General features: G+C 42.5%; 1 protein-coding gene across 3 annotated transcripts; it reads left to right on the top strand.

The window, feature by feature from the left end:
* The first annotated feature begins 884 nt into the window (after positions 1-884).
* On the top strand, positions 885-13,732 carry GSTO1 (glutathione S-transferase omega 1). Of its 3 annotated transcripts, none has more exons than XM_054984208.1 (6): positions 885-987; positions 4,821-4,929; positions 7,087-7,309; positions 8,596-8,697; positions 9,982-10,088; positions 13,221-13,732. In XM_054984208.1, exons 2-6 carry the CDS (start codon positions 4,871-4,873, stop codon positions 13,372-13,374), a joined length of 645 nt encoding a protein of 214 aa, XP_054840183.1. In that variant the 5' UTR covers positions 885-987; positions 4,821-4,870; the 3' UTR covers positions 13,375-13,732. The 3 variants fall into 3 exon arrangements, with proteins under 3 accessions (XP_054840183.1, XP_054840182.1, XP_054840181.1); XM_054984207.1 differs by lacking the exon at positions 885-987 and adding an exon at positions 2,011-2,136; XM_054984206.1 differs by lacking the exon at positions 885-987 and adding an exon at positions 2,285-2,370.
* The last annotated feature ends 286 nt before the right edge of the window (positions 13,733-14,018 follow it).

Here is a 14,018-nt window from a genome sequence, read left to right on the forward strand (position 1 = left end):
AATTTCTCTGAGTCTACTAATGATCCTTCAGCACTGGCTGCATGAGTGTCTCTCTACAAGCGACACTGGGTCATATGTCCATCAAGTATTGGGAGACACTTAGCCAGGGAGTGTAGTTTTGAAAGACAGAGCTGGCGGAGATCACTCTGGAGGAGATGGATTCTCTCACAGCTCTCTGCTGCCTCTGGTGTGCTGGACGATCTCCCTTTCTGGAGCTTTTACCCTGCCACCCTTGATGCTTAAAACTTTGAATTAACTGAGCCTTGGCAAGGCAAAGGCTTTGGAAGGGGAGTTGCCAGAGGTGACAGAGGGCTGTGAGAAAACTCATTTACTCCAGAGCAATCTCCACCAGCTCTGTCATTTAAAACTATGCTTCTCTGCTAACATTGTGTCTCCCGACATGTGAAGAACACGTGTCAAAAGTATTGTGTAGAGAGACTCCTGGGGCACAATGGTTCCTTGAACCACTTTCTCACTTTGAGGTATAGTAACTTCCTTCAGTAATGAACTTGGAGTGAACTCCCCTGCTAAAGGGTTGAGATCTGAAAAAGGTGTAGGTTTTGTGGAGCATTCGCCTCATCCTCATACTGAAAGCCACTATAAGTTATTGACCACTGAGAGTTATAAAAGCAAACCAGCCACCCCATTCAAAACTACAAATACAGTAAATATCAAGATATGAGTCACCGTTGTTCCTGCAAGAGAGAGAGGTTTATATTGTTCAGGAATCTGAGCCAAACATGGGTCAAACATAAACTAAACATGGGTGTTTCCTGATCTGCCAGCCTCTCCTCTGCTGACACCTTCTCCAGTACATTCGCACTGCCCAATGATCCAAAAGCATACTTGGTTGAGTATTTCTCCTGTTCTTGATGTATTGCTTTAAAACTTAAGAGGAAAGCCAGGGGAAGATCCCAAAAGGAAAAAAGTGAAAACTGACATGGAAGAACCACTTAAAAAGAGTCAGTGTTACAAAGAGTGGGGGATGTAAGTACAATCCACATTCTGGCTTCCTGTGTCCCCATGCATTAGTCCACTCGATAGAGGTATAATTTTCATTACTTTGGAGGGAAAGTAGACTTGTGTGAATATCTTGTATTGTGTGGACCCTAAAGCATATATTTGGCACTTTAAAGCCCAACTCTTCCAAGCAAGTGGGCAGTAAAGTGGATTTATCTTGTTACATAGGTAGCTAGCAGGGATTATATCCCTGCTGTGCTCATTTTCTGCTTGCAAAAAGGGTTTCTGCATCCTGACATCAAAGGCACCAATGTATATCTAGCTGCCTGCCCAATATTATTCAGCACAAAGGTGCCAGGAAGTGAAAGCCTTTAAAATCATGGCCTGGAATATCCTTTTACTCCCTCACCTCTTCTTTATTTTTTAACACCTAACCTGAAGCAGAGTCCTTGTGAAGCTTCTGTCACTCTGCAAACTATGCAAAGCAGAATTATTCAGGAGGGTAATTGGGCTATATTATAACAGAATAGTTAAGGACAGCACTCTATAAAAGGAAAACGACTGTGAGTTATACCACTGTATCTACAACGCACTATTTGTTAGCAGTATGTATTATACTGCTGTCAGTGCATTTTCTGATGCAATGCCGTTTGTCAGCAGTATATCTGCATTCTGTATCATGTCTAATATGCTATGCTTGTTCACTTAGTATACCCCTAGCCCTATTACATTGCTTATGTCTCGTATTGATTTACACTACGTAATCCGCTTTGCATCTCATTGAGAAAGGTGAACCACAAATACGGTAAATAAATATTCCGTGGATTGTGGTTCGGTTTTGGAGAGACCTTTCTATTATGTGTGGTCTACGATAGCAGTCTTAAAGCCCGATCCGATGCGGGTTCTTATTCAGGATGATGTCTCTCGCTAAGTGTAAGGAGATCCGGAGATATATTTCTGACAGCCCTCACCCGTCCCGCATATTCTCCTTTCCTTTTATTTGAGCGGGGGAGAGCGAAAAGGAGTCGCGGCGTCATTGCACAATAAATAAGGGGGCGGGACTAAGCGAGCTTCTGGCTCTTGGGGCCAAGAAGTCAAAGGCTTTTGACCCCTTGGCGGTCCATTAGCCTGCTGCAGGCAGAATGGCCGGGGAATTTGTGAGGAGCTTAGGGAAAGGTAAGCGGGCGATGGGGGTGGGGCGGCTCTGGGGCTCTTCTTTTTTTCTTCCGGGTGCGTTGGGTTTCCCTCCCCCCCCCCTTTGGAAAAGGCCACGGGGGTTGGCCTCAGTGGTGAGAGAGAAGCGTTTGTTCTGAGCCCGTCTTCGCCCCTAATTTACCATGTGCTTCTTGATACTCCTAAAAGTTCTTCCGCCTCCACGATTCCAGGCAGTTTCTCCTGATGGCTGCCTTGGTAATTTGACTATTTCACATTTGTATGTTGTTGGGAGTTATCTGGAAACCATAGTGCCTAGCTGCTGGTAGGAATCGGTTAGTCACGTACATATCATATTAGTTTACGCGTGTGTGTTTTAAATGCTGCCTTTCCAGGGATTTCAGGGTGCTGTTCATGGACCATCCGCGCCCTTTCCCTTGCAAATACTTGATTGGGAGGGCAAGAAGAACGCCTAAATTTGTGTTCTTCATATCTACTTTTTTCTGTGCCTTTGAATCCTTGTCTTGCGTAGGCTTACATGTCCTAATCCAACAAATGTACCTGCTGGATCAGGAATTATATACACTGATGTGGTGTAGACACTTTGCATATAGGCGCCATTTCTGCTGCAAAATGCGGATGGGGCGTGCTGCTTCATTTTTTTTTTTGTCAGTCATTAAGGGGAAAGTCGATGTGAGGAGAAAGGAGCCATTTAATCATTTTGTCCTGAAAATCGATTCCCCTCAAACTGCTTTCAGTCCCAGTTTTTCTTTTGGAGGGTCAGAAATAATTGGAGTCCTTTAAAGTTCATCACTATTGGCTGTTCTTTTTTTTAAAAAAAAAAACATAAAGGGTCTTGCTAATACATTGGCTGCTTCCACACACATGGGATAATCCACTTTCAGTACTCTTTAGTGAACAGTTGAAACTGATTTTCCATGTGTGGAACAAAAAATCCACTTCAAAAGGATTCCGAAAGTGCATTGAAAGTGCACTATTCCACGTGTGTGGAAATGGCCATTGGGTGTAACTCCATGCTCACACTGTTTGTGTGGTGTAAACTTGTCTAGCTTAGGAATTGTACTTAAAATCGCGAGCTAGTGTAACTTCTCTTTGTATGTGTTCTATGGGGCTTAGAAAGCAAACTTACATAACTGTAAGTTAAGAAATTTTTTAAAAACCATTTAACAATAAATACAATTATGTTTTCCTTTAACTAAACTCCTAAGTGCAACCATACAGAAACTTTCAGCCAACAATGTCTTTGAAAAGATAAGCAGTTCAACTTGTTGGGTCCCACCAAGTGAGAGAGTCCTTTTTCACAGTCTTTCCAATTTGAAGCAACTGGAACCCCGGGCTCTGTCCTCTTCTTGGGGAATTACAGCCCTGCAAAAATAATACAACCCCAGTAACACCAACCAAACACAATATACAAACACCACTTTTAGTCATATTGTTCACATTCAATGTCTCTGATTACTTTATTCAAAGTGATAAGAGCATATTAACTATTATTGAGCTCCCCAGCAACCAGCTTCTTCCTCAGCTGCCTGACTCTGACCTACTGGGCTAACCCAATTAACTCATAGGGGTTACACTCGCTTTGGAATATCTGTGGGGCAGTGCAACACTCTTTTTGTCCAAGCAAACAGAACTCCAGGAGTTCTGTACTTTACCTTCCCTTGGGGGTTTGAATCTCACTGCCAATACCATCTGTGGCGTTTCGCCCTGTTTGTGTGACTTTTATATTGCAGCCTCCCTGACTCCCTCAGTGTTCCCAAAAGGTTTTTGCTGCCACCTTAGACCTCCTCAGCTATAGTGGTGATATAGGAAGGCTTTGTTATAGATAGCAGTTTAACAGAACAGTCAGCATGTGAAGGTGGTTGTGAGGTATAAAGGGATCCTGTAATCCAGATGAATCAAGTGTTTTGCTTAACCAGAAGTAGAATTTATTTATAAGAACCTTTGACGAGTTTTGGTAAGTATATTCACAGTCCCAGTAATACAGAGTAATTTTCCAAACAGATCTTCAGCAACAAAATAAACTCTCTTCTAATCGATACAGACATAGATTCACTCAGGCTTTTCCACACAGTTTGCTGATTTTGCCGGACTTCTTTCCCCAAGACACCCAAAGACTGACTGAAAACCTGTTCCCTCAGCTCTCTAAAAACTGCAGTGCACTCCACTCCCTAGGGTACAGCTATTGTCCAATCAGAACAGACTCCACTCACCCATCCAGCCCTCTTCCTACTTTCCTCAGAGGCCTGCATTTAAACCCACAACAATGATAAAAAACCTCACATTAATACATACATAAATAAATACAAGCTTATTTATTACACTGGTATGCTTTTCACTGAAATTATCACAAAGCTGAAAAAATAATCAGAGTTCACACTGGAGAATTCTGGTGATGGCCTATCGATCACAGTTCCACTGAATGGATCAGAATTACTCTGAAGTAGCTTGGAATGGTATTGTATGCCTGGCAGTCTTTCTCTTCCTTTGGTACCCAAATTAAGATGTACGTTATTAGCGGGAGCTGCAGGTTTATGATGATTAAGCATATAATATAGAAACAAGAACAACTGTTTTCAGAAGGCTTCCCGTTTTCTCAGCTTCCCGCCCAGGTCATTTTTAGGTGCAGTGAAAGGCTGTGGCCAGTTTTGACTTGAATGACTTAGATAGTTTTCCTTGTCTTCCAGGAAGTGCTGCTCCAGGGCCTGTGCCAGAGGGAAAGATCCGTCTGTACAGTATGCGCCACTGTCCCTTTGCACAGAGAACACGTCTTGTCTTGAAGGCCAAAGGAATTGAGTAAGATTAAATATAGTACCTTTCTAATTTCAGTAGGGTTTACTATCCTGTGCTACAACTCTCTATCTATATAAAACTTTTTCTTAGAAAACTGGACGATGGTCAATGCATATCACACTTTATGGATGTAGTCTTCGAACTGGCATTGTACCTACTTGTTCTTAAGGTTACATTATGCTGGCATTCTTCCAGTTTAGCTGGTGTAATAGAATTGAGTGGTGTTATTAAATAGTCCTTTGCATTTCTGTAATTCATTTCAAATGTCCAAAGAACTTCATGTGCATTATCTCAGTAAACCTTGCAAAGAGAGACCAGTCTGATCATCCCTATATTACTGAATCAAAGCTTGCCTAAAGCTGGCACCCATGTGAGTTTATTGCTGGGATGAAGCTTTAACCAAGATCTTACCATTTTAATGCTAATTTCCAGTCTAATCAAGCTGCATTGTACCTTTACATCCTGACATCCTCCTTTGTTATACCCGTTCCATCTAATCAGGTTGCATTATACCTTTGCATCCCGATGCCCTTCCTTGTAACATCCCTCCCATCTTCTTGCTGGGATATTAAGGCTCAGTGTTCTCCATTCCTACTTGCATCTGAAGACTCTTGAAAGCTCATACCCTGAAAGTTCTGTTGGTCTCTAACGGGCCACTGGACTCAAATCCTACTGTACAAAAGCTGTAATGGTATTTATTTTTGTATTGCTATGTCGCTATGATGTACAGAGATTATGTCTAAATTTAGCAATTGTTTGTTTAGGGGAAGTTATGTTTAAAAAAAACCTTGAACTGCATATGCACATTTCCATTTGCTCAGTTACCTGAAGTTGCATTTTCTGTAGCTCTGAGTTTTTAGGTCGCAGCTTTGTCACTCAAGGACCCTTAATTCTGAGGCAAAAAATCTTGGAGACTGCTCCAAAAGCCAGTTCCTAGAACGAACTTCTATCTCTTCTTCCCTGCTTTTCCTCATCAAAGACCTTTAAAAGATGGCCCATGCCTAGTGGAGATGGGTATGTTTTCCTAGCCAATATTAATCAGATTCCCAGATGGGTGGAAATCCTGAGCAAGTAAAACTCAATGTGGGTAGCAGGGTCATCTGGCTTGATTTCCACCATAAAAAAATCCTATATATAATCAACTGGTAGACTTGATTAATGTATTGTCGAAGGCTTTCACGGCCGGAGAACGATGGTTGTTGTGGGTTTTCCGGGCTGTATTGCCGTGGTCCTGGCATTGTAGTTCCTGACGTTTCGCCAGCAGCTGTGGCTGGCATCTTCAGAGGTGTAGCACCAAAAGACAGAGATCTCTCAGTGTCACAGTGTGGAAAAGGTGTTGGCAGGTCATTTGTATCTACTCAGGAGGGGGGTGGGGTTGAGCTGAGTCATCCTGTAAGAGTTTCCCAGGGTGTGTTTCCAGTTCTGAAAAACACCAGGCTAACAAAACATTCTATCCCCGACAATAGCCCTGCAGAGAAGATTAGCACATCAAGTACCAATCCATATGCAAAAGAACCTCCTCAGGATACAGTGAAGCCTCCCGCCATTAGCATTCCACACCCTGGGAAACTCTTACAGGATGACTCAGCTCAACCCCACCCCCCTCCTGAGTTGACCTGCCAACACCTTTTCCACACTGTGACACTGAGAGATCTCTGTCTTTTGGTGCTACACCTCTGAAGATGCCAGCCACAGCCAATTAAGTCCCTTAATTTGAGTTGCAATAAAAAAGCCAATTATAGATTTTTTTTTGTGAAGATGTGTTAAATTTTGTTAACATGGTTACATTAAATTATAACCAAGTCTTATGTGCCATTACAGAAACTGAGTTGGACAAACTGGGTTAATTGTGTCAGCCCAGGATCATTTTCTGTTCAAGGAATCCTGATCAACAGGCCCTTATATGCTTCCATATGTTAACAGTGTGTCTTGCAGTGGATATTAAGCTAAAGCGGCAGTTGTGGAATTGCCTGTACCTATGAGCACTTCTTGGTTGGTGGTCTATAGAACACAAAAGTTAGGCTCCAGGTACCCCTAATTTTTTAGGGCATAGACTTCCTGTAACTGCTATTGGATATCATGGAAAACTGGGTAACTTTATGGTTGGCTTGACTGGCAGAAGGCTGACAATGTTTTTTTGTTTCATGTTATATCTTTTAGCCATGAAATCATTAATATCAATCTGAAAAACAAGCCAGATTGGATTTTTGAGAAAAATCCAGTTGGACTGGTACCTGTGTTGGAGACCAGCAAAGGTCAGCTGATCTATGAGTCTCCAATCACTTGTGAATATTTGGATGAAGCATATACAGGAAAGAAGTTGTATCCTGAAGACCCTTATGAGAAAGCTTATCAGAAGATGCTCTTGGAACTCTTCTCCAAGGTGTGTGCTGCTGAATGGAAATGAGTGAAGCTCTCTAAGCTTGTTTCAGAATTGATCATTGAAAAGCCAAATTATTTTCCAAAGCAACATCCCTTCCTAACCCAACTTAACCTTTGTGTTGGTGCCGGCACTGGCCAGCCAGTTCAGGGGTGAGCAGGAAGAGATTCCCATACCCAGTGTTTTTGTGAAAACTGGCATCTTATCCAGGCTCCTTAAGGATTACATTCCCCAGAGTGTCCCTTGTCATAGCACTTTAGAGGCTGCTGAAATTGTATCCGAGATATCTGAGGAGGGGTAGAGGAGACATGGAAGAAAAATGAATCTCTGCTCATCTGCCTGGCTAACATCACCCCGGTTTTAACAGCATCCACAGCAAATTATGGGTGAACAGAGGGAGGAACGGGAGTTCTTCTTCAGTTTGGATAGTCATCCATGCCACATATAAATTCAGAGCTGTAATGCTTGCTTTCATGCTGAGTGAAGGTGAGTTTTTTAAGCTGCCAAAGCTCATATTCTGAGCTCAGGAAATACTAATTTTGGAAGCATCTCAAGTACTAAACATTACAGGAAACGTGCTTCAATATATAAACTGTACAGATGGAGGAAATGGTATGTTTACAGATAGATACAGCAATCTGTTTACTCGTGTGGCTATCCTGGTGTTATCTCATGTGTTTCTCAAAGAAAAAAAATAGAGTTCTAAAAAGAAATTTAAAAATTAATAGAAGGAACATAATGGCCTTAAAGTGCCCAAAGGGAACCTGATGAAGGGTGTGTCACTTTGACCCTTAAATTAGCAAGAATTGGCTGCTGCAGTTCATTACACAGTTCCTTTGACATCATTTACTTCCTAAGGCACCTTATATAGGTTATGGTAAAAGAGTGGTCCTGTGCTAATAGACAAGTAATACACATGCATATATATATATATATATGAAATAAAGCTGACAAGATGTCTGAATTGCTAGGATGAGGGACAGAGTAGGAATGCTGTGATAATATAATGTACTCAGACAGCATAAGATGGATTTTGGCGGCAATGTGTTCTAGTGCAAGTATGGGGATTGAGGGACTAACTACTGTCTGTTGTAGCGTCTGGAGCTCAGAGTGCTGGACCAGTGCAGGCAACTTAACTAACACTCTTTTATTATGATGTTTTTATAAGAAGAAGTAGATGTCAGCAATATTGTGGAGGAGATGAGGAGCTCATTTTTCAGCTTGTTTGTATTCCTTGACTGAAAGTGATAAACATTTCCATGCCTGAGTAATGTACTAATTTTTCTTAGCTACCTTCTCTGTGTCATAAATACATTTTCGCCACCAGAAGTGGAGAAGACACATCTGCTCTGAAAGAGGAATGCTCTGAAAAACTTCTGAAACTTGAGGAGGTGAGAACGGGAGTACTTATTCTGTCCCTGGGAAATTATAAAATATTTTATCATGAGGCAGAGAGGTTCGCGCATTTCTGACTACATAAAAATGATTTGGGTGTATTGTTTAAAAAAATCCTTTCTATCTGGAAGGATTCAAAGTGTTTGAATGGGAAGAGGCTATAGCTCAGTGGTAGACATGTAAACATATAAAAGACACGTAAAAAGTTCAATCCCCAGTTGAAAGGCTGGGACAGTAGGTGATGTGAATGACCTCAGCTTGAGGCCCTGGAAAGTCACTGCCAATTAGAGTAAACAGTACTGTCCGTGAAAGAGCATTGGTCTGAACTTAGGCAATGCAGTTTCATTTATTCAGGCTTACAACATATAAAAGCAGTATCAGTACAAACAAATCTAAGCTTGCTTATTTTAAGAAAAGAATGGTCCACTTTGGCAGTTTTAGGGCAATGGCAGTTTCATAGTCTGATCCTAAGCACATTTGGACATTGGTGGCTGTCCCGCATCGTTGGTATAAAGAATACTGAACCACTTGTATCCTATTTGCTGCTGTCCACTAGAGGGCGTCATGTTCACGCTTTTATAGATGTCTCTTACTCTTAGACACTTTGAAGGTGTATTTTTTCATTAAACCTATCTGCAATGATGATGATGATGATGTCCCAAATGATATTCCAAGTTCCAATTGATTGTTCATGCATATTTGATATTAAAGGGAAGATGACCTTGATAATTAGTTATGTGGCTCTGATAGGGGTGTTTTTTGAGTGAATAGCTGAACCTTTGCACAGGGGAGAGGGAAGAACACTGAACAGAAAATTAATTTTAAAAACCTTTAAAGTTCATGAAATAGTAAGCAGTGAAGCATACAGTGCAGTTGGAGACTAAGAAGGCAAGATGGGTATCTGGGGCTGGATATTGGGGTGGGGAAGCAGAGAGGGAACGTTGGAAAAATGCTCCCTCTCTGCTTTTTCCTAATTTCAGAAATTAAACATGCTGTGAGGTGTTTGGAAGCAGAAGTGTAATGTAATATTCCCTGAACTCTACTTAACCCCGCTGGATGTGCAGTCCACCAAAGACCAGCACAATGTGAAAGCACCACACGGGGCGGGGGGGGGGTCTACAGTGTGGGATTAGAGGTACTGAAATAGTACTTGGTGCTGTGATTAAAGATGCCGTAATTGATGCAACGCTTCCTCTTCGCAACTTGGATATCGCTTCTGCAGGCTTTCCTAGCAGGCTTCTGTTAATCTTACTTTTATGTCCAATGTTTTGCCCCTTTAGATTCTAGCTAACCGCAAGATTAAGTTCTTTGGTGGCGACTCTGTCTCCATGATTGACTATCTTATGTGGCCTTGGTTTGAGCGTTTGGAGGCCTTCCAGTTACATGAGTAAGTCTTATAGCACTCAGGTATTTGGGGGAATGTCTTTAACAAGTAACCACCTCCCATCAGCAATCACTTCCAATTAACTGTGAGAGAGCTGAGTGCTGCTGACGAGAGAGGCTTACCTCTGCTTGTCCTGCCTTTCCTACTTGTAATCTGTAAATCGGGGATGGTTGTATGTAGGAGATGGGGGCAGTTGCCTTTCCAGTTGTTCAAGTGTGTCCCAAGGCAAGGACGGGGGAAGTAATTTCTCTTGAATTTATCAGCACACTGTTAAACATGGGAGATAAGAGAGGTGTTTTCTTAGCTACTGCAGTTATTAAAGTAGTTTGGTTAGAGGGTGCTTTTAGGACTTGGGATTGCTATTGTGAATATGTCACGCTGTGCTTATCTTGGCCACTGCATAAATATATCAGATGAATGACACTCCTTACATTCCCATTGCCTTTTGTCCACACAGGCATTTTTCTTCTGTACTTGTATTCCTGAACTAGACTTCAAATCTAGCTCACCCATTTAGGATCATCAGTTTTTACTTGTTTGAGTTACTCACTTGTAGAACCGCCTCCCCATTAACAGATGCTTTCATTGCTATACTGAATTGCACTTCCCATGCTAGGGAAAGGTCTGTTAATGGCTACTAGCTATGATGCTTTCATAGAACGTCCTTGGTCAGCCAGATGTGCTTCTGACTAAACTGTAGATAAGCAGGGAATAGATTCGGTTTCATTTTCCTGGCCATGTCGGACGCTCCTCTCCACAGGTCCAGGAGGAAACGTCCAAGCAGCCTGACCGGGCGGTTGACCTGCGAGGGTTAACCCCCAGGACTCCCAGTGAGGGAGTCAGGGTCCGGAGCGCGGCGGTAAGAACCCCCTGAAAGCAATGCAGGGGGTAAATTGCCCGTTTGCTCCAACGGAGGCCGGCAGACTTGCGCAGCACATCGCGTGCCGCCGGGCCATGGAGAACGGCAATAAGCAGATTTAAGGTGAAAACCTGTAAGTAAGCGAATCCCTTCTGATTCTTAAGTGAATGCGAAGGATTGGTGGGAGTTGAAGCTAAGAAGGCGTGGATTTCTTCCCCTTCACGGAGTTTCGGAACTTAGCTGGCGCCCCCCCCCCCTAAGATGGCGATGAAAAAGCAGAGCCCAGCAATGAGTAAATCGGTGATGGCGATGTTACAGGGGAAGGGGGAAACCCTGGAAGAGATGGTCAGACGAGCAGTCTTTGAAGCTATGCAGCCCTTTGTGGCGAAATTAAATGAAATGGGGCAAAAGGTTGATTCAGTGGAAAGTGAAGTGAAAACCATTAAAGAAACAGCGTCTGGAGCAGAGCAGTCTGCACGCGAAAACGTAGTACTCATGAAAGCAACAAGTAAAGAAGTGAAGCTCTTGGAGAATCAAATAATAGGATTACAAGTGGACCGTGCCCAAACGGTATTGCGTCTTCAGAATGTAAAAGAGGAGCAAAGTGAAAATTTAAAAGATTTGGTGTCGGAACTTTTGGCGTCATTCGCAAAGGCAACTAAAGAAGAGTTAAAAAGCGATATTTTGGAAGTCCGTTGGACATCTTCAAAATATGCAATGAAGCGTCAGCTGCCTCGCGAGATTATTATTGACTTTTCATCTAAGAAGACTCGGGACACAATCTTATATAATTCCTATAATGTGGACTTGGACTATCTGGACAATAAGGTTAAGATATTGAAGGACGTTCCATTTTTGGCTCGTAAAAGAAGATTTAAGTATAAAAGACTTGCGGCTTTCCTGAGGAAATGTGATGTAAAATACAAATGGTTGTTTCTGGAAGGCATCTGGTTCAGATACAAGGATCAAACCTACAAGATAATATCGGAAGTACAGCTGAGAGACTTTTTGTTTAACCATCAGGAGTTTCAGCAAGAAGAAAATCCAAAGTCTGAAGGGGAGAGTGGAGGGGAGGAGGGAACGAGCGCAGCTATTGTAGCTGCACAGAGAGAACTGAGACCGAGACGCGGGGGGGGGGGGGGGGGAGAAGACCTGATCCTGAATGTAGTCTGTATTTTATAAGATCTACCAATCTGATAGCATATTAGAAAGTTAACTTTAAAGAAAAATTGCAGTATGAAGGGAATACAAGACATGTAGATGTAGTGTGTGTTTTCTGTTTATATGTTGCTTTCTCCTTTTCCCCAGTCCCCTTTTTTCCTTTATATTTTTGTAGTTTATTGTAGTTTATGTTAGAAATTAAAAATAAAAAAAATGATAAGCAGGGAATAATTTCTGGAGTAACCTTAACAGTTTTAAATTGACAAGGAGAGTTGTGGAAACTTAAATAGGGAAGGGAAATCCCCCTCCCCCCCCCACCCCTTGCAGGGCCTCTGTTTCCCCTCTCTTGCTTCATCTCCACTTCCCTCCTGCCATCTGTCATTTCCTTCCTGTCTTGTGTTTCAGCCTTCCTTGCATACCCACTGGCCTGCCCTCCGTTCACCCACATGCCTACTTTCTCCTCCCCCCGCCTCCATCATGCCCATTCAGTTCTGCCCAGCATGGCAAAGGAGGGGGAGGAGGCAGAGCCCTGTGGTGGAGACAAGCCTCCCTGTCACCTACTTGAGGTAGCCTCTGCCACTCAAATGCCTTTTTTGTTTTTCACACTTTGCTGTTACTTTTTAACATTTTCAGAAATACATACCTTAGTCCTGAGTGTCCTTTCTCCTTGTATTTTTTTTATCTGCACAGTAGGGCCACCCATTTCTATTAGAATGGTGTGGTATAGAAATATTAAATAATCAGTGTGACTGGTAACCATGTGTAGAAACCTGGACTAGATAGACCATGGTCTGATCCAGGAAGATGGTCCTTGAGTCCGTGTGGGAAGTCATTTCAGCCCCCTCTGCCCTGTGCTGGTCTCTGGTAGCTGTGTGGGCTGGGGAAACCCTGTTATATGAACGGCTGCAATTAGAAGTGTTGGCAGTCTGGTCTCTCTAATTGTCATGCTCCTTCTCTCCTTAGGGCAGTTCTTCCCTTAAAGCACAATGCATGGAGGCAGGGTGGGGGTGGGGGAATATCCTCTTCTCTCAAAACAGTCATGTCAGAACTGTTATAAATGTAAGACATTTGTGAGAGTTGTGAGTTTTACAGTTAATCTTTCTGTTTCTCCGTAGCTGTCTGAGCCATACCCCAACACTTAAGCGCTGGGTGGAATTCATGCAGCTGGATCCTGCTGTTATGGCTACGATAACGGACACGCAGATGTTCAAGGGCTTTTTGGAGCTGTATGTGAAGAACAGTCCTGAGGCCTGTGATTATGGGCTCTAAATTGGTGGGAGCTTTCAATGGAGTGGCATTGTGCATTGTATATCAATTGTTCAAGTGCACAAGATGAGTGCCTAAATTAGATTGTGCAGTGTTAAGATGGTTCTGTGCTTGTTGTACAGCAGGGATATTGTGGCTGTACCGAAACGAAAGGCTTACCTGCATACAGCCTCCTCTCAAAAGAAAGATGCATAAAACTGGGGTGCAAGGAAGGTTTGGGGAGTTCAGTATTCCTGAGTGCCCAGCAATCAGTTGATGCTGTAACTTTGTCTGTGTCTTGTCTTCTTCAGTCCAGGATATTCAGTCCTTAAACTGTAGAGATTATTACTTTACAGGAATAAACACACTGTATATGCAGAGACTTCTGATTTTTCTCTTCTGTGTAACAGCAAGCAAAGTTACTCAACTGGGGATGTTTGCGATCAAGCTTAGCCCATTTGCACTCAGCAGTTAAGGATGCTGTGCTATTGAGTACCCACTTTGTTTAGTTTTTTAAAAACAAAGTAAGGAAAATATTGGACTATGGGCACCATTACTTCTGTCACTGTACATCTTCTTATTCTGGTTACTTGGCAACCTTAAAACATCAAAACTAATAGTTGCTATTTGAAAGGGAAACTTGTTAGCAGTTTTGCATGATACAGCAA

Source organism: Eublepharis macularius, chromosome 6 (assembly GCF_028583425.1).
Source record: "Eublepharis macularius isolate TG4126 chromosome 6, MPM_Emac_v1.0, whole genome shotgun sequence".
NCBI lineage: Eukaryota > Metazoa > Chordata > Lepidosauria > Squamata > Eublepharidae > Eublepharis > Eublepharis macularius.